Here is a 20,402-nt window from a genome sequence, read left to right as displayed (position 1 = left end):
ACACACCCTCATCCACAATATCACCAGCTGATTTATAACAAGGGTAACTAGGAATAAATGTTTTTTCTTTTAGAATCAGGTTTATTGCCAAGTAGGTTTGCACATGCAAGGAATTTGCCTTGGTGTTGTGGTGAATAACAATCAAAAATATACACAAAATTAAGTAATCCCAAATAATATAAAAAAAGAAAGAAAGAAATGTAAAAAAAATATGTAAAATATATTCTAAGTGAGAAGAACTGCTACAGGTTTAAATTTTAAATGGAAGAGAATGAAATGAAATGTACAAAATTTTGACCAGGAATGTGCAAATGTTTATGGCATCAACATGATATGCAGTGTGCCATTAATAAAACCAATTAAAAATCATAGATATGCAAATCTAATATAATCTCTGGGAGATATGTGGGTGATATTGCGTGTAGATATGATTTGATAAATTCTCAGAACATTATTTATTTAAGGGTTTGGCGATTATTATAGTTACGCTTCCGAAAACAGGCTCGAAAACTACAATACCCATAAGTCCTTGTATTTCCGGGGAAAAGGCGGATGTGCTGTCTGATTGGCTAGCAAACACCTTTCAAAAACAGTGAGCGGGGGGTGCACTTTTCATGATTGTCGAGGATTTGAATAGTTTTAGGAGTTCAGCAGCAGCCGTACAGCGATGTCACTGTGTGATTATGTATAGCAAATCTGCATTTTATCTGCTGTAAATAAAAGTGTTGCTACCAACCGCTTGAAGTAAGTCACCGTTAACTCTCACGGTTAAGTTAGCGAACGTTAACGTTAGTTGAAGCGTCATGTTGTGGTTAACGTTGACGCTGGCTAAGTTAAGCTAACACGCTTTATCGAAATTTTAAATTAACATGTGTTACTCTTGACTAACGTGTTTTTTTTTTTTTCCTTTTTACAGCTGTCGACATGAAGTGCTTGAAAGTAGACGAGTACATCAAGCGGACAGCCTCTGTGAAAGAGACAGAGCTTTTACTTCAAGAACTAGAGGTTAGCATAACATATAACGTCGTATTCATACCTCTGACTTTTAAACAACAGTTGGCCAACCCAAGATTAACTGCCTCCAACAGAGTCCGGTTTTGTTTGCTGTATTATACATATGGCATGTTTTGTGCATTACAGTTAGCTAAAAAAGAATTTGTTCATTTTGCAGAATTATGTGAAGAGTCGACCTGGGCTTCAGGGTCGCACACTGTGTGACAGAGTCATCAGAGCCTGTAACCATCATCTTGGAGTTGGATCCCCTGACTTTGATCATATCAATCAGTTGGTAAAGCTGGTGGAGCTTTCCCTTCATGGCTATGATATTTCTGCAGCGCTTGTTGCTCAGAGCAGTCCGCTGTACATGGAAAAGATCATTTTCCATATTGTGAAGAAGCTGAGCTCTCTTGAAGTTCACAGTCTATGCAGCCATGTAGCTGGAGTGCTTTACAGCAGGCTTACCCCAGCACAACAGGTATGAATCATTTTTGTTTTTTTACAGAAGAGTTCATATAACTACATGTGTTGAACAGTATGTCCCACCTCAACTCTGCACGATTGCTTCTTTAGTGTCTGCATTAACACTGTTGCATGGTCCTGTAGGCTGAGGACTACTGTGTTCTTGTGCGGAGCTGCTTCTCAGTCCTCTGGAACGGACTCTCTGCTGCCAAAGACAGGAAGATCCTGAATCCCCGGGACAAACTTCACTGCCAGATTCAAGCCCTAAGCTTTCTCCTGCTGTTAGACACAGAAAGTGCAACTCCCTCTTTCTCCAAAGCTCCTATATACACAGAGGATGCTGTCGCTGAGTTTGAGAGGAGCTGTGAAGTTTTGACAAAGGAGGATGCTTCCTTTCTTCTGCAGGAAATGCACACACTTTTCTACAGATGTTGGACTGGTGGTCAAGGCTGCGAGGGGGACGGGTCCAAGCAGATTATTGAGACATCAATTTTACACACGCTGTCCGAAGTGGTGCTCATTATAGTTAAGGTGCTTTGTAAATCTGGCCACTACGATCTGGCCTCCACCTTTCTGAATGAAATTGAGAGCAAGGTCAGAGACTGTGCTGACTGTCAGTGTACAGCTCTGGTGCTCGGCAAATGGGCAGTAAAAATTCATTCTACAGTGAAATCTAAAGAGGAGAGTGGCCAGGCTTTGACAGAGTGTGCCAGGGCCCTGAGGTCTCTCTCAAATGACCTGGGGGACCGAGAAGCTCATGCAGTTTTGGAAGGGTGCGGACTGGTGGTGTGGGCTGTTGAAAGTGGCCATAGCAAGGCATTGAGCGGACCTGTGCTCCTGGCCTGGTTTTCTTTTCTTGAGGAGCACCAAGAACGGATATTAAAAGTCCTAAAGAAGGTAGTCACTCACTTATCTGTGTGTGTGTGTGTGTTTGTGTTTGTGTTTGTGTTTGTGTTAGAAAAAGAGAGAGAGAGAGATATTAGTCAATCAACAGAAAATGAATCGTCAAAACTATTTTAATCATCAATTATTTCAAGCAAAAATTCCACACATTATGTCTCCAGCCTCTTAAATGTAAGGATTTGATGCTTTTCTTCTGTCTGTTGGTTTTTTTTGTTTGTTTGTTTGTTTTTTGGCATTACTGTTTTGGACTGTTTGACTAAAACAAGCAATTTGAATACATCACTTTGGGCTGAATTAATGAAAAAATGTGTAAATGCGCAAATTGTTTTCACAGTTTTTTGACAATTTATAGACCAAACAATGGATTAATCAAGAAAAGAATAAGCAGATTAATATTGAAAATAATCAACCAGATCTCATTGTTTACAGTTGGATTTTTTTCGAAGGCCATCAAAATAAAATTTAGAGGATAAAATTATTTTCTTTGAGAAATTGTGAAGGTTACTGACATGTGGTTTGCTTTATTTACAGAATACAACATGCCAGACTGAGGGCAACAGACTGCAACAGGCCCTTGGCTTCAATATTTACCAAGGCTTTGTATTTGCTTATGAGAGCATGCTTGCATCACAGGTGAGGCTACTTTTGTAAAATCCAGAGATAATGATGATAATAAAACAGAAAACAAGATGAATGTGATGCTACCAAACTTCTACCACTGCTGTTAGATTCAGAGTTTAGTTCTGATTGTGATTTGTTGTCCTTAGCTGGAGAAAAATGACACGTTGGACAGAGTGCTGTTGTACTGTCAATCAACAGCTGGACAGATGATGACTGAACTGCGCAAGCTGTCTAGTGATAGCCTTCTCATCAAAGCAGGTGATTACATTCTAGTTTTAATAATGCACTAGTTGTTCATTTATGTTGTCAGAAGACTTTCAGTGTTTCTGAAACGTTTCCTTAAATGGTGAGAAACATGTTATTATTACATCATTGTGATGTTTTGTGATCCCCATGTGTCTTGTAGTGATTGCTGTTAGCAACTTAGCATGTGGATTGTACAACCGGCGTCTCTATGACCAGGCCTTCATGCTTGTTGAGATCCTCTGCAAGGATCTATGCAAGAATTGCCCCGTCTCACTCTCTGTTGATAGGGTAAGTTTTATAATGCATCACATTGTTTCAGTCTTTATAAATACCCAGCATATAGCATAGCTTTTTCTAGGATGTAAGAGTGCCTCCTAATTTTAAAGTTGTTTTAATTTTAAAAGATTTATTTTAAGATGGGACCAAACCTAAATTATTCTTTGTCCATCTGATCATGAACATTTGTAATCCATAATGATGTTTATATTATCATTCTCTAGTTGAACCGGCCCTTCATGCTGGCTGTGCAGACGTCTCGCAGGGCTGGACAACTGGAGCGAGCACTGGACTGGGTGATCCTGTGGCTGAAGGCTCTTGGGGACAAAATCACTGTACATATGGCTGAACCGATCTCTTTGTGGGTGAAAACAAAGGTAGATGCAGCACGAAACTCTGAAGAGGACATCCGACTCAGGTACAGACAAGTCCTAATGAAGTGGCTTATGGTAATTGAATCTCTAAATTATTTTTGCCAAAATGTATAAAGGCTAGGTCTTCTACAATTCAGTTGTAGTTATTTTCAGGGAAATTAAGGAATAAGGCCAGAAATGAATTTTAATAGTGTTTATTTTTAAGATGCAGTGACAAAGTTTTCAGAGAATTCAATTTATGAAATATAAATGAAACAGAAACTGTTAACTGTTTTTCTTGTCCTGTCACAGGACATTACGTGATGGTTTTGGTCCTGACGTCCCCGATGAAGGAGTAATGCTTTGCATTTTGGACGAAGAGCTGCGTGCCTATAAGGATGTGGCAGGGGACACGGCCCAGGAGCGTTACAATACTCTCTGTGATCTGTTGAACATCTGTCATGAAGAGAGCTCCCACACCCACCTGCGAGCTGTCTACCTCTGTGAAATGGCCCAAGTTGTGTGCTTCCAGGATTTTAGTGAACATACTGACTGGTAAGAGCTTTATAAGTAATCCAATGGACGATGATTTTTGATATTTGAACAGTAGTACAGTTTCAGATGCACGTCTCTCGTAATGCAACCTAACAGCATTCTCATTAAGCAAAGTGTGTATTATGGTGTTAATAGTGTTAATGGAAAAAGATCAGAGCTAAAACCCTTTTTGAGTGGCACCCCAGCAAACTTTTGGGTGAGACCATATTTTGTGTCAGACACAGTAATTGAGAAAGTAATTGGCAGGAATGCTTGACCACTTTGGGTTTTCTAAGGCTAATACCAATATTTGAGAAGTTGGAGCCATTGGACTTTTTTCAGTTCAAAAATAAACTTTCCCATCTCCACTGGTGGACAAGTTATATAATGTCGACACAGTTTATAAATGACCTCAAGCACATCTTTGGCATTTTTGTAAGTCTAGAGTCCTGCTGAGCCAACAAGAGCAGCAGCCTGTTGTCTCTGCATTCATTATGTTTCTCTGTAACCACACAGCACAGCAGTTGATTTTACTCATGAAGCTTTACGGCTTCTGGGAGAAGAACCAGAGACTCCAGAAAATGCAGACAGACTGAAGGATGACAAAGCCCACGCTTTACTGTGGCTCTATATCTGCACTCTTGAGAACAATCTTCACGAGGTGAGCACCGTTGGATATGTCATGATATAGTTCACATTTTGTTATGCACTACTGTTTTTATTTTGTTAAATTAATCGTATGTTAATGAATGTGTCAGTGTTGAGAATTTCATTTTCTCATTAAAAAGTGAAACTGATATTAGTAACAATATGGCTTCTTACATAGAACTAATATAAGGATCGATAGACTGTATAACTGGTAATCAGCTGTTAGCTGGAATTAAGTCTAGGTTTAATACTCTGACCAAGTGTCTTGTGATGAATAAATGATGTTTGTGTGTTTTTGGTCAGGCCATTGAGAGGGACAAAAAACTGCGGGAGGTGCGTGAGCAGACACACTGTGTGGACAATCCCATAGGGACCAATGATTTTGATTATGAAGACAAGCAGAAGAGTCAGGACAGCATCCTGGTCTATGAAGGCCTGCATTTCAGCCTGGCTGCAGAGAACAGTAGGAACCCTTTTTTGATTATCCTACTGTGTACTCCAGTATCATATGATGGATATGAATTATACTGTAACTATCTATGTATCTAAAATAGCTTTATTAACACTTACTGTCTTTGTGTGATATTAATGCTTTTTTTTTCCCTAAAGAGTTGTGCAAACCTTTGGAACAAGCGCTGGGTGAGTGGTCCGCTCTTCTGCAGAGTGAAGTGCTGCCGTCTGTGAGGAACCCCAAACAGACCTGTAGCTCTATTGTTGTGACTGCAGCTCTCTTCAGACTCATGGGAAAGGTAACAATACAAAATGTCAGAATCATTGTGGAGGGTTATTTTTGATTATTTTTGTTTTTACTTTCTCACATAATCTCCAAATAGACTTAACTCTTCTACGAAATAAGTAACAACCTTCTATTCTCCATGAAGCACTATGTACAAGAGGATTTTAAATGTGACTGGTCAAATTCCCTGTTGTTGTTTTTTTATTTGTTTTTTTTTTGTTGTTGTTGTTTTTTTCACTAGATGAGGGTACAACAATACACACACGCAGATCAAAAATGAATAAAATTATATTGAAAGTTTGAAAGGAAATACTGTAATTTGAAGTTGCAAGAGATCTTTTAGGTATTTTATGGTGTATCCTGAGCTCAGATTGTTATAACTTGTGTTCAAACCATTGTGTGTATGATCTGTCTACTTATCAAATCTCATGTTTTTCTTTTATAGCCTCTAAAAGCTTTGGAAGCTTACCAACTTGCTATTGGACTCTCACGTCAACTTGTTGACGCCCAAGGATGTGCCAGCTCCCTCTGTCAATCAGCCAGCCTCCTCCTAGATGTGGGCTCCCCTGAACTGGCTTTGGTAAAGCGATTCTGTAATCATCATTCTTAGCAAATACACTGTATGTCATTGAGTATGAAAAATGTGATTGGTCGATATTTATTGCGCTAATTTTCAATTCGTGAGAAATTATGTTCTAATACAACTAACCGATCCTGTTTTTTAGGCTCAGCTAGAACAAGCAGAGAAAATTCTAACTTCAGATACATCTGCTGAGGGACCTTCTTCTCTCTCCATGCTGGCCATTTTGTTGAAAGCTCAGTACTGCTACAGTACAGGACAGGTAGGCAACATGTGTACTAGCAGTATTTCTCATATTAACATGGTTATTGTCTCTTTTTTTTTTTTTTGCCAGTATAGGTCATTTTTATCACATTACCCCTCCACTGTTTGGTCATATTGCAGGTGGATCGTGGTGTGCCATATCTATGTGAGGTGCTTAAAGAGGTGAATGAGCAGAGACAGTCAAAGAGCTGGTACCTGCTGCGTGCTCGGGCACTCCAGACCTGCAGCTCCTATCTAAGTTTGGACACGGATGAACTGCCACAAGCCCAGCGGGGCCGCGTCACACAGCATGGTTAGCTGAAGCACTTGCTACTCTTCATATAACCAGATGGCTTTTTGTTTTGATTCAGCATAGAGAGATAATAGAGCTGAAGATTGCAGCTATAACTGAGTAATGGCCTATGTTTGTGTGTTTTAGGTATAAATAGCCCAGACACTGCCCTGTATGAAAGTCTGAAGCTTCTCTGCAGTCTGCTGGTCACTTTAGTGGGGAAAGGCCTATACGGGACTAATGGCAGCGGTTCAGACGTGCGCTTCATTGACCAAGGTACGTTTTTCTCACATGCACTAAAGATACACAGAAAAGATACTAATACTTTGTTGACATTTGTTGTAGTGCTGTCTGCCATGTTGATTTTTTCTCTATCTCCCTCAACCTATGAGCAGGAGAGAACCTTGTGCTGAAGTGGCAGCTGCTCTCAGAGCTGTTAAACTGCTCTATGAAGATGGTGGCTGTGAGGAGCAGCTGTGGGGCCATCAATGACGCCAGGCTCCAATGCCTAGAAGCCCTGAAACTGGCCATCAAGCTGCAAGCACTCAGCCAGTATGTACATGTACTATTCATGGTGGTGGGTTTAAAGCCTTACATGAAGCAGAGTCCAAATTATTTGAATTTAATTTAATACCATAATTTAAATTATTAATTACAGGTCCACTGGTATTATGTGACTTTACTGATCATTCTTGATTATTTGTTTTCCCTGTAGTTAAAATCCTACTTTTATGAAGCTTGTTGTAATTAATGTTTTTCATCTTAGATGTTTTGTAGACTGTCAGAGAGGTGCTGATTCAATACTAATTCAATACTAATACTAATATGGCCACATTACAAACTCCTGTTAACATCATAATTGAATTGAATCCTTTTTTTTTTTTTGTTTTAGATGTGCTGAGCTGCTGGTGGTGAAAGCAGAGTTGGAGCTGATGCAGGGGGAGAGAGAGGAAAGTGGATTTGATTTAGACAAAGTCAGGAACCTCCTTGAACTGTGCACAGGTTGGTTAAATGAAAAGCAGTGGCATTGCATTAAACTAGACTTAATTTATATCTCACAGCCCTGAGTTGAAATATTAGTTTTAGAGTGACCTATAAGTGTCACTTTTCTTGAGCTACATAACTGACTTCTTTGTTGTTTGTTGTTTTCCTCAGATTTTTCTGATCAGGAGAAAAAGGCAGAAGTAAAAATCAAACCAAGGAAAGGTCGGCCAGCGAAGAAATCTCAGTCTTCCTTACCTACTTTGGAGGATGACTTAAAGGACATCCTGAGCACAAGGTGGATTTCCAAAGAACCTGTAGTGAGGGATCTAGACAGCTCCCCGCCTCTCAAAGCCCAGCCTCGCCGCTGGCTCTCCTCCCTGGCACATGAACCCGACTGCCAGTGCCACTGCTGTTCTGAGCCCTGTCTGGCTCGTGTTACCGCTCGCTGGGCAGCTACACAGGCTGATCTGGTTCTCCAGCTAGATCCTGCTGAAGCCAAAGTCAGTTTGAAACTTCAGTGGGCAACATTAGCCCGCTGTAAGAGCATCACTGCCAAACTTGGAGCAAAATTGGCTAAACTCTTCCCTCACTGTGGCCCTGCTACAGGCTCTGCTAAACCCTCCCTGATGCAGGACGTGGTGGGCAGTGTGTACCTCCGCATGGCCCTTTCTGGGTTGGAGCCCAGGCTTAACAAGATCTGTGCTATATGGAAAGTACTTGAAGCTGGCTTCGCATTTGTTGATTCCACACCCTCTCCAGCACTAAGACCTGTTAGAGCAGGTCTAATGGCAACCAAAGCCATAGTGTCTTTGGTTACCCTGGCTGCCAAAAATAACTGCAGCCCAGAGGAGCTGTTCTCAAATGCTTGGACGTGGAATGCACCAAAAGGAGATAAAGAGCTAAAATCAGAACAGAAAACGGTGCCTCCCACATCCTTGCTGAAGAAACCTAAAAACATCCATATTCCTGACAAAAAAAAGGAGGCAAAGAAGGTCAAAGTTGTCAAGCCAAAGATCCAAGTGACAAGCTCCTCAACCAAAGGAAAGGCACTGGTTCCAATGACACCAGTAATGGTGAAGTCTAAGCCCTCTGTAAAGGAGCTTGGCGCTTTTGACTTCAACACAGTGGTCCCTACTTTGGCCTGTACTCCTGTTCAAAAAGTGAAAGCCCCTGCTTCAGTGCAGAGGGCACCAAGGACTGCCCCTAAGCTACAGTTTCATGTGTATGAAGAATTGTCACCAGTTCAAGACAAAGCGCAGCCTGTGCCTGCTGCCCCCAAACGCACAAAGAAATCCCGTTTCAAGGTGGGCATCTATTCAGAGTAAAGGTTTTACTGTCACAAAAAATAAAGCTTTCTGTGTTTTTAAAATATCCTGCTTTAAATATTTTAATACAGGTGGAGTTTAGCGATGAGAGTGACTCAGAAGCCAATACTCAGGCAGAAGCCAAAGAAAAAACGGACGTCCTTAAAAAGCGAGCCACTACGAGAAGAGCTGCTCACAAAGGTAAAACAGCCCCAGATCCACCTGCTGAGAAGGTCCCACCCAAGAGGCACACTAGGGGTAAGAGTGGCACCGCACTGCCTCGGTCCATCTCTTCTGAGGATGACGAAAGTGTGGGCAGTCAGCCTGCCGCAACAAGAAGAGGAAGAACCAGAAGGGAACTGGCCAGATCAGAGATGGAGTGTGTGGAGGAGCCAGACAAAATGAGGACCATCGAGGAGGAAACTAACCATGTTCTGGACTTAAGCATTGAGCAGCTTAGGACATCAGACACTGAGACAGACGACCATCCTGCTTCAAGTAAAGATATGGGTATGTAACATAACTTTACACTTCCTGACATTAGCACAAAATTAATAGTGCTTTAAATAAACTTACAATTTATTTAACACAGGCTTTAGTTCATAGTTAAGTTTTGGAACATCAACAAGAGTGTCAGATGTGCACATTGATTAGAAATGGCAAGATAAATAATGGCAATCAATCATACAAGAGCTCTGATCTTTCTTCACTCTCTTCAGAAATAGATTTTGAGGTGTTGCGGAGGGATATTTGTTGCGATTTAAAGAGAGGCGACTTGTCTGAGCTGAGGAGCAGAGGTCAGCTGAGAGGCCCACAAACCCACCTTCCTCATCCAGACACCAGGCCAGGTGAGTAATACCGCACCTTTTATGGTATAATATGAGAGCCAGAACAGAACATGTGTTTGTAGAGTAAAGATAAAGGTATCAAGATGTGTACAGTAGATCACCTTATCCAGTCTCTTCTGTAATTGTATTTCTTTCAGACAACCTTTCTTTGGAGGATGTTCAGTCATTGCTCCGCTCAGCTTGGTTGGCCCTTCAGCACTTTCCATCTCCCACCATCTACCCAACCCTCTGTGCTCTTCTGGCCTTAGCCACGGGACAGCAGGACCCCACAACGACAGCAATGCTGCATTCCCAGTCTTTGGGCATTTCAAGTCGTCATCGCACCATCAGGCATTTAGCCAGTTGTCTCAAGTAAGCATGTGATGTATAGTGTCAAGTCATAATTTTCCACTTACCAACACTGTGGTTTATGATATATCTCGAATACTAAAAAAACAACAGTGTTGTCGACATCTGATAGTTCAAGGGCCACATTTTCTCTAACTACAATTCTCACAAATTGATTTTAAAGGTTGTCCCATTACTTTGGTGTATTATTTTAACAGAAAGCTAAAAAAGACGTCCAGTGAGCTGGCAGACAAGATGGATGCCCTAAGCCTCGATGAACTCAGTCCGACCTCCACTGAACAGAGGTTGTCTCAGTTGGAGAACATCTTTTCCTTTCCAGCTGCTGACTCTTCAACCTTTCCCCAGAACCACTGCCAGGAGTTTATGCAACAAATTCAGCACCTACCTCAAGGTAAAATATCATTATTGTTACATCGTCGTGTTTGATTAGTTTGACATTTGGTTTGCACAGGTGAGTACTTTATGGGAGTTAAAATTGATGGTTCTAAAAATGGAACTTTGTGGATTTTAATCTCAGAATCGATTTTGATAGGTTTGAGATTCTCAGTTATCATTTGTTAAACTTAAAAACTGCATCTGCTAACTGTACTTAGGGTCCAATTTAGTCAGTGTGCACATTTTTCTTTCTTGACCATAACCTGGAAACTTAAATGAGAATCTTTAATGCTTTCATGCTCTCAGAGAAGAGCAAAAGCAGAGTGTGATCTGCATTATACTTGTGTAATATATGTTTCTCTCTGTATCCTTCATTTCTGCTACAGGGGTGACTGTGTGTGTGATGTCAGTGCTTGGAGTTAAACCTCGGGAGATGGGTGACGGCATCATACTGTCACGTCTTGAAAAGGGATCTGCCCCTGTTACCGTTCACATCCCTACCTCCAAACAGCAGGTGAGGACAATTAACTATACAATTGCAAGATAGATCATATTTTATATAGCTTATAGTTTTGGTAATATGGAGACACTGGTAGCTTTTAAAAATCTTGCCATGCTCACACTTTCCATTTCTTACCAGCAGTATTAAGTAAAAAGAGTATAAAAGCAAAGCTCTGTAGCTGTAGTGGAAATTAATTCAAGTAAAAAGGCAACTGAATTACAGGATCGTCATAATCAGAACTATCTATTCAAAAAGGTGAATACAGTTCTGCACAGATGGCAATGCCGGTTGGTCAGTCCACTACTTTGGTCCAGACTGAAATAACTCAACAACTATTTAGTGGATTGCTACAACATTGTAAAGACATCAGGGGTCCCCAGAGGAAGAATCCTGCTGACTGTGGTGATTCCTTGACTTTTCCTGTAGCACCATCATGAGGTTGAAATTAGTGGTTTTAAGTGAAATGTCTCAACAACTATTGCAAGAATTGCCATGACATTTGGTACACAAATTCATGTCCCCGTCAGGATGAATTGTAATAACTTTGGTGATCCATTAACTCTTTATCTACCGCCATCATCAGGTCAACATTTTAATTTTAATTTGTCCAATACTTTGATTCATGACCAAATACCCACAAAACGAATGACATTTGACACTTATTGCTAATTGGCAAAATGTTAGGACACACCAACATGCTAAACCATGATTGTGAACATGGTAAACATACGTACGCAACATTAGCATGTTGGTATCGTCATTGTGAGCATGTTAGCATGCTGAAGTTTGTCAAGGCATCACTGTGACTCACAGAATCTCTCACTCCATAAATTAAACAGTGAGCAGCACTAGAATAATAAGCAAATATATTGTAATACTATATCATGTGGAAGAAAAAGACACATTAGTGCTTCCCTGTCCTAATTAAGTTAAAAAGACATTCCCTACTTGTTAGAACTTTGCATAATATATGGTTGACTTTAAGAAACATTCAAGTTTATGATCATCCCAGATGATTACTTTGACTCTCTTTTGCCTCTGTGTTGTTCAGCACCCTATAAGTTGGTTAGTCCAGGAGATGGATAATATTCAGGTGGAACAGAAGGTTGTGAGCTGTGTGTCTGAGAAAGCCAAGTGGTGGGAGGGCCGCAGAGCACTGGACTCTCGAGTTGAGGTAAGTGATGAGGAACGAGGGCACTAGTGGGGAGTGTAAGAGGGCTGCAATATAAAATTGTTCAATTCTACTCAGACACATTGTAACTAAATTTCCAGGCATGCGACACGAAGAAATACTTTTGATTTAGGGAGTTTGTTTTGTCTAAACGCCCTCTTATGGTTCCTTCAGCACCTGTTGAAAGAGATGGAGGGATTGTTGGGATGTTGGAGGAGCTTTCTTCTACCCCTTTCACCAGACCATAAGCTCTCCAGTCAGGCCCAGCACCTTTGCAAGACCTTGTCTGCCAGAGGAGTGACGGCTAGTGAGGAGATGTTGAAGGTGTGTGTTGTTTTTTTTTCATGTTGTTGTTGTCTGTTCACACCTTTGTCTCCAAAAGCATTTGGAAAAGGAACAGCAAGATAACAACCACTTACACTTCTGACGTGTGTTCCAGGCTGTGCTGTCTGCATCTCCTGTGCTCTCCCAAGAAGACCTTAAAAGATTTGCTCTGGGAGTTTCTCCACTGTGGGACCTGGAGTGTGACCAGCTTCTCCATTCAGCTGTTTCCCAGCTCACAGACAGAGAGGAGCCCCACGGTCATGTGGTTCTCATTCTGGACAAGGTGGACTTCATCAACTCCATCAAATACTGAATTTTCCTGTAGTTTGATTTTTACAGTAAAGGGCTTTTTGAGAGTCACAAAGAGCTGCATAACACTATTATAAAATGTCCTAAGTGAAGTTGGATAATCTTTGATGCTAAGGTGTAGAAGTATCAGCTTCTGTTCTGTTTCCTGTGCAGTACCTTCAAAAGTTGCCATGGGAGAGTATCTCCATCTTAAGGTCTCGCTCTGTGAGCCGGATGCCGTCTCTGCACTCACTAATTGGACTGAGTCTTCAGAAAGAGGTATGATAAAGCCCCACATCTGTTCCAATATTCCCTGTGGTGTAGATGTTCACTTACTTTCTGGTAAGTTAAGTGGTGACTGTGGATGTCAATCTCCTCCTTTTAGACTGAACCTCAGTCCATCCTGAAGCACGGTGTGGATACAAAGAAGGTGTTTTATGTGCTGGACCCTAATGCTAATTTAGAAAACTCGCAGGACCGATTCAAGGAATGGTTTAGCAGGTGAGACCAATACTCATTAAAGTTAAAAGAGAAGTATTTGATTTGTCTGTATGTTTTTCTGTCTCTGGTCTGTTTCCTTTTCATTTATTACATTACTATTCTCCTTAAAGTAAACTGGACTGGGAGGGTGTGTGTGGAGTTGCTCCTGACTCGGGTCAACTGGAAGAAGCCGTTGCGACCAAGGATCTATACATGTGAGTTTGCAAGGAAACAAGCAGAGGAAACAATAGTTGCCTTCTACAGGAATACTACATGTTGAAAGTATCTGGAAACACAGAAAATGCATCACTATGGAATAAAATATTTATGACTGAAGTGAGTGAAAGGTTTAAAACCTCAAATGCAGGCTACTAATTTTTTTGGGGGGGGGTTTACTGAAAATACTTAATGTTGTACATCAAATTTACACACATTGAGAAATAGTTTTGTTGAAGAAATCCATCATGTCTGCATATAAATATTATAGGAGTGTAGGGTATAAGCGATACTACAGTGGAAAACATGGTGCTTTGTTTTTGTGTGTGTGTGTGTTTTTTTTTGTTTTGTTTTGTTTTTTTTTTTCATTTCATACATCAGTTGTTTTTTTTGAGACACTTTGTTCTATATGAAGCACTTGATAACCTGTTTGCTTTATATCTTCTCTGTCCATGCACCTCTTGTCCCGGGATACTTTAGTTACGTGGGTCATGGTGCAGGTGCACGGTTCCTAGACAGCCAGGTGGTCCTGAAGCGGCAAATGAGAGCAGCCTCTCTGCTCTTTGGCTGCAGCAGTGCTGCTCTGGCAGTGCGTGGGGATCAGGAGGGACAAGGCATCATCCTCAGTTACCTCATAGCAGGCTGGTGAGACATCTCTACAATTCAAATACTTGCAGTTGAATGACGATTAGTTAAAACATGTAATTTCTGTGAAATCATAAAATTGGTTTGGAGATGTTTTTATAGCTTGATGTTGCAGGTTGATAAAGCTATCAGAAAAGATTTTTCTTTTTTATAGTGCAGTTTTGTTTTGGCCAGAATAAATCAGCAGCATAACGAATTGAATTTGTAATAAAGCAAATCAACTTTACGACAACACCATGTGACATGATACAGTAGATTAATAAGGAGCAAACTAAATGCTGGTTCAGGAATCATCTGAACAGGAGTGAGTCTAAGGATTAAGTGAGAAGCCATACAAACCACTCTTTTTGTATATGAAGATAACTGCTACAGAGCTTTATTTTTCTTGAAACTAATATAATAGTATGAGGATTATTTATGGATTATTATTCAGAATATTCACAACTTTATTGAACACTCCACAGGTCATTTATGGCTATTTCTTTTTTTATTCCATAGCCCCTTTGTTTTGGGGAACCTGTGGGACGTGACGGATCGGGATATTGATCGCTTCACCAAAGCCTTGCTAGAATCCTGGTTATCCGCTGGGTCTGGAGCTCCCCTACTGGATTATATGGGCCCTTCACGTCAGGCCACATTCCTGAAACACCTCATCGGCGCTGCACCTGTGGTCTATGGCTTACCAGTCCACCTGCAGTAGCTAAAATCTCATCCGAAAACAGGATGTAAACATTCTATGCAGTATCTAAATTTTATTGTTTCAGCGCAGAAGCTGGAGGACATGAAACTTGAAGATTTTTTTTCCCAAGTTTTGGTGCGCTTAAAGTACTGCATTTTCTTTATTTAAAACAATACATACATTTTTAAACCAATGTTATTATAGTATGAATGTGTTTAAATATCTTGCTAATTTTTATTGAGTGTTTCAATGAACTTTTAAAGTGTTGGATTGAACAACAGTTTTTGAATAAAAGTGTTATCACTTGTCACCGACTCCACTGTGGAAATTATTTTGCAATGTTTGCATTGAGTTGGAGCCCCTAAAACCTGAATTTTTTGTATTTGCAGTATTATCTTGTGGGGACAAGATAACAAGGTCCATTTACTGGGGGGAAAATTTTGATTACAGCAGTTCAATATCATGTAAGTACATGTGGATATACATCTTGTAATACAGTCTATCTTTTCCCTGCAGCATTGTGTTATCACAAGATAAAAATTTGGCTTCACACATTTTCAAAGATGTGTTGACAGTTACAAGGGCAAAAAGCTGAAGATATAATGCTCCAGGGGCAGTTGGTTGGCAAGTCATTCTGTTGTGGTTTCATGCTATTTTGGATGTAAATAGTATGTGGAGATCCAGATGCAGATTGTCAGCTCTAATGATGATAGTGTTTTCAGCCAAACTGGATGAACAGGTCAAAAACAAGGTGCCACATGATTAGTACTATGGAAGATGAGAGATACTAACATTAAGATCAGATAATTTAATCACAAAGTTTCATTTGGATGTAGAGCTGCAACAATTAGTCGATTAATCGAGATTGACGGAAAATTAAACGGCAACGATTTTGATAATCAATATTTTAAGCTTTTTCATTGTGAATGTTTTCTGATTTTCGTACTTCTCTTTCATAATAAACCGATTGTCTCTGGGTATTTGACTATGGATGGCCAAAAACAAGCCATTTTGAAGAGGCTTTTTTTCACACCCGCATTCTGCGAAGACCCGCCCCTGCCTCTGATTGGCTCTGACCCTAATATTCTTACCGTAACTCAACCATTATGCCTAAATCTAACCAATCGAACCAATGTAGGCAACTAGTACTAGCCAATCAGAGGCAGAGTAGGGCGGGTCTTCACAGAATGCGGGTGGGGAAAAAATAGGGGGAGCGATGCATTTTAAAGTAGAGCGGCGCTGTTTCAGACTATTGAACGTCCATCTCCATCACCCGGAAACACAATCATAAACGGTCATTTTCACATCACGCTCCCAACATGGCAGTGAATCTCGCAGACCTCTCTCTGCCTCAGCTAGAGGGACTGAAAACCCAACTAGATCAGGTAAATTAAACCAGTTTAATACATTTCCGCTGTGAATGTATTCTTATAAATCTATTGTATGAGACCGATGGGACTTTATGTTGCTAGCCTTAACGGTACAAACGTTAGCTGTTAAACATCCAGTCACACGGTGTGTAACGTTAGCTAAATTAATGTTGAATTGTCTCATCATTTCACGCATTTCTGTAATGTTTATGTGGCTGCATTTGCCAGTAAAAAACTAATCTGGAAGAAACGGATTTGTTCGCTTGGTGATTAATCGGCTAATGTTCATGTTTTTCAGGAGATTGAGTTCTTGACATCTTCAATAGGTCAGCTCAAAGTGGTCCAGACCAAGTATGTGGAAGCTAAAGATAGTTTGAATGTCCTGAACAAAAACAATAAAGGTGAGTAACGTTACAAGACGCTGTATGACTTCATGCCCCACCAAACCTTTACTAGACTGATTTGAATGATTAATACAGCAAACAACAATACTTTGTTCATTATGTAAGAATGGTTCATATATGGTGAATACATCTAACAAGCTGTACACAGTTCAGTCACAGTAATGTGAATAAAATAGGGCTGCAATTAACGATTATTTTCATTATTGAGTAGTTTGTCCATTATTTTCTCAGTAATGCCGAGTCAGTAAAATGTCAGCAAATGATGAAAAATGTTGATTACTGTTTCACAAAGTCCAAAATGCAAACCTAAAATGTCTTTTTTTGTCCATGGCCCAAAGATACTCAGTTTACAAACATTAATCATTACAAAATGACTTAAAACAACTATTCAAAGTAGTTGGTGATTCATTTTCTGTTGATCAACTAATCAGCTAATGGTTGCAGCTCGAAAATATATTCTTCTACTCAAAGGGCTCATTGTAAATCAGAAGTTGTCAAAGGGACTTGTGTTGCAAAAAATATGCATTATGTCAATAAAGTTGTATTGTTTTCAGTTTGATTAAAATTGGTAATTTTTCTTCTCTCTCTCATACAGGAAAAGAATTACTCGTGCCTCTTACAAGTTCTGTATCCTTCTGTTTCAACCAGCTGGTCATATTTTGCCCTGTATTTGTGATGTTTGAGAACCTATGCTTTAAATGAGCTTGTGTGTCTGCATGATATATATATATATATGTGTGTGTGTGTGTGTATATACTGTATATGCATGTCCTTGACATCTCTGCCTCTCAGATGTACGTCCCTGGAACATTAAACGACGTGGAGCATGTTTTAGTGGATGTGGGGACAGGATACTATGTTGAAAAGGTAAATATATTTGCATTTGAAAGCCCAGAAATACTTAAGTCATGTACAAAATCATTTATTTCATTTAGTTTAAATAATATAGAACAGATAACATTTTATTTATTCTCCTGTATTTGTCTGTTTGGTAGAACGTCGAGGACTCAAAGGGATTCTTCAAACGCAAAATAGACTTCCTCACAAAGCAGATAGAGAAAATTCAGCCAGCCCTTCAGGAAAAACATGCCATGAAACAAGGTGAGCCCAGCAACATAAAGTCTTTTTCTTCCTCATTGTTTTACCAAATATTTTATTGTTTTTTTTTGTTGTTGTTGTTGTTTTGATTTTTTGGGGGGGTTGCATAAAGGTTTGCATTACAGTGCAGTGTGCAAGCGTTTAACAGTGGCACGTTTGTTTTGACTCTTTTACACTGGATTTTAAATTGAGCAATAAAGTTAAAGTTTAAGGCTTAACTTAAAGGGTTTTCACATCCGTGTGAAGTGAGTAGGCCATTGTAGCCCTTTTATATACATATTCCCCTCTGGACAATGTGTTACCAATACCAATAACATACATATGCTTGTAAATATGCAAGTTCAAAACATGCTGAAAGAGATCTGAGGGGTGTACTACGAAGTGAGATTAGTAGTTTAGCGAAGTATGTTGAACATAAAGCCAGGGTTTTCGATGTCACAAAAGTGGCTCTCGTTTAACCTGGCTAGATCACCATGGTAACTTATACTGCAAACTTAACCTGCTCCGGACCAGGTTATGTTCTGAGTTTTGGTGTAAATTGGCAATAAAAAGTGCCGTCCTGTCACTAACCACCTAATTTGCTGCCAAGTCCATTAAACACTGCTGGTACTGCAGCTATTAGAACACCGATTAGAAAATTGATTTGTCTTTGTTGATCATACTTATCATTTATTTGATATGTCATATTGTATATTTGTAATGGTGCAATAGGTTAGGGTTACTTGTTGGATGGGATTTTGTTATAATATATCAAACTGTATTTCAAATAAAAAAAATTTAAAAAACACTAATGAAGAAATACTTTGAACAAAAGATAAAATAAAATTGATTAGTGTATTGGTATTTATCACAGATAATAATAAAATATTAATTTCACTTTGATTTGGCCAGAACCTAAAGTATTTCTACTTGTCCTTCATTATGGGACAGAGTCAGACTTAAATGCACTTCTTGAGTATAATGTTTAAATCTGCTGCATCAAGTTAAAAGTTTAAGAGCTCTGGATGTGGGAGGCATGAAGAGAGCATTGTGTGGTAAAATAAGTATATTAACTAATTATGAATTAGTTTTTTAATTAAAGAATTTACACAATCAGCAATTTTCTGCCAGCATTCCTCTCTCCTTATTTTCAGCAACAGCGTTGCTTTTGCCGTGATAATGTATTTATATTCTTCATAGCTCTCCATTATAATGATCTGTTCCTCCTGACTGAAGCAGGCGGCACGCGATCGGTCCATTTTGTGTGGGGAAAAAGAGTCAAATGACGCGCCAAACGACCCCTTTTATGGGGACGTGCACAGAATCTGAAGCAGAAAGCCTGAGTTAACAAAGAAAGTTCACATCCACCATCGTGATACCACTTATCTCTGATCGCAAGTTTAGGGTTTGTCGAGCCAGCTCACACAAAGAAAGCCTGGGTATGTTGAACTTGCTTCGTAGTACACCCCTCTGTAGTTCCACATAATGCGTCAGACCACAGTTTTATTAACCTTTTTATTTTTTATTACTTATTTACCTATTTATTGATTTATTTTTTGTCAGTCTACTCCAGTTACCTTTTATGGATTTTGTTTTTTTAAGATATTCCACAACAACCTCATCTTACCCTTCGGGTAAGGACAAATATGACACACCTATTTACTGTGTATACTGCGTTCTGTCTTGCAGCTGTGATTGAAGTAATGAACGTGAAGATCCAGCAACTACAACAGAGCCAGCAGTCATCAGTTGGGACCACCAAGGCTTAATGAGAACACCTGTTTGAACTCTTCATTATTGGGGAGTTTTTGAATTTGTATGCACAAAAGAAACAACTGCTGTTGCAGGAGAGAAAAATTCCCTCCACTAACCTAATGAAGTCATGCTAAATATCCGGGATTAAAGAAAAAAAAAAAAGATTTTGTTTCTGACTGAAGTAAGTGTAAAAACCTTGTCACCAAGAAATTCCAAGTTGGCTGTTGTCATGGTAAAGAAATCATGTGTACATGGTCAATTTTATATTAATTTAAATGGGTGTTCCATGTAGTTTGCAAAATTAAAAAGGTCATTGTGCATTCAAGGAAAATTAAAGTTTTTTTTCACTGTTATGTGTTACACTCCCACTTTATCATTTATCAGACTTCGTGAATATTTTGACAAATGAGTTAACTGAATTGCTTCAAGACAACTATTAAGGCCCTGCACACCAACATGAGTGTTTTTCTCTTATTCTGATTAGTTAGACCTCCGCTCAGGTTGCCTGACTTACAATTTAATATCTGAATCTTTCTACCAAGATATGCTCACCATCTGGAGGCTTTTTCATTTTGTTATTTTCTTTGTTATATGTTTTTAATGCTTTAGCACTTTGAGATTCAATGTGAATGAAAGGTGCAGTACAAACTAAATGCATTATTATCATTATTAAAGGTTCAGAGCACACTAGCACAGTTTGTAACACAACTGTTTACTTGTATAAATTCCAAAATTTGTAAGG

General features: G+C 39.5%; 2 protein-coding genes across 2 annotated transcripts; both read left to right on the top strand.

Annotated features, from left to right (window-relative positions):
• Window positions 1-585: 585 nt before the first annotated feature.
• On the top strand, window positions 586-15,364 carry espl1 (extra spindle pole bodies like 1, separase). The gene is made up of 32 exons (XM_042403311.1): window positions 586-744; window positions 917-1,005; window positions 1,172-1,474; window positions 1,603-2,355; window positions 2,893-2,994; window positions 3,129-3,240; window positions 3,389-3,516; window positions 3,729-3,922; window positions 4,170-4,412; window positions 4,908-5,052; window positions 5,343-5,502; window positions 5,649-5,788; window positions 6,221-6,355; window positions 6,501-6,617; window positions 6,740-6,911; window positions 7,038-7,166; window positions 7,286-7,442; window positions 7,783-7,892; window positions 8,046-9,178; window positions 9,271-9,688; window positions 9,898-10,026; window positions 10,164-10,377; window positions 10,572-10,765; window positions 11,136-11,263; window positions 12,303-12,425; window positions 12,597-12,746; window positions 12,862-13,029; window positions 13,209-13,313; window positions 13,420-13,535; window positions 13,646-13,729; window positions 14,211-14,375; window positions 14,874-15,364. The coding sequence occupies exons 2-32, from the start codon at window positions 925-927 to the stop codon at window positions 15,073-15,075; spliced, it is 6,510 nt and encodes a 2,169-aa protein (XP_042259245.1). The 5' UTR covers window positions 586-744; window positions 917-924; the 3' UTR covers window positions 15,076-15,364.
• A 933-nt stretch (window positions 15,365-16,297) lies between these two features.
• Window positions 16,298-20,013, top strand: pfdn5 (prefoldin 5). The gene is made up of 6 exons (XM_042403343.1): window positions 16,298-16,439; window positions 16,723-16,825; window positions 17,424-17,455; window positions 17,621-17,695; window positions 17,824-17,929; window positions 19,595-20,013. The coding sequence occupies exons 1-6, from the start codon at window positions 16,374-16,376 to the stop codon at window positions 19,672-19,674; spliced, it is 462 nt and encodes a 153-aa protein (XP_042259277.1). The 5' UTR covers window positions 16,298-16,373; the 3' UTR covers window positions 19,675-20,013.
• Window positions 20,014-20,402: the final 389 nt, after the last annotated feature.

The sequence above is a fragment of the Thunnus maccoyii genome, chromosome 3, assembly GCF_910596095.1.
Source record: "Thunnus maccoyii chromosome 3, fThuMac1.1, whole genome shotgun sequence".
Taxonomy (NCBI): Eukaryota; Metazoa; Chordata; class Actinopteri; order Scombriformes; family Scombridae; genus Thunnus; species Thunnus maccoyii.
Note: the sequence above shows the minus strand (reverse complement) of the source record. Positions and strands in the feature narration are given on the sequence as shown.

What these genes read in the sequence shown, in the direction of transcription:
- pfdn5 (XM_042403343.1), top strand. Translation starts at nt 16,374, where the DNA reads ATGGCAGTGAATCTCGCAGACCTCTCTCTGCCTCAGCTAGAGGGACTG. An exon ending in TCGTGCCTCTTACAAGTTCT is followed by an intron (nt 17,456 to 17,620) that starts GTATCCTTCTGT and finishes TCTGCCTCTCAG; the next exon opens with ATGTACGTCCCTGGAACATT. An exon ending in AAAACATGCCATGAAACAAG is followed by an intron (nt 17,930 to 19,594) that starts GTGAGCCCAGCA and finishes TCTGTCTTGCAG; the next exon opens with CTGTGATTGAAGTAATGAAC.
- espl1 (XM_042403311.1), top strand. Translation starts at nt 925, where the DNA reads ATGAAGTGCTTGAAAGTAGACGAGTACATCAAGCGGACAGCCTCTGTG. An exon ending in GAAGAGGACATCCGACTCAG is followed by an intron (nt 3,923 to 4,169) that starts GTACAGACAAGT and finishes GTCCTGTCACAG; the next exon opens with GACATTACGTGATGGTTTTG. An exon ending in TCCCTACCTCCAAACAGCAG is followed by an intron (nt 11,264 to 12,302) that starts GTGAGGACAATT and finishes TGTGTTGTTCAG; the next exon opens with CACCCTATAAGTTGGTTAGT.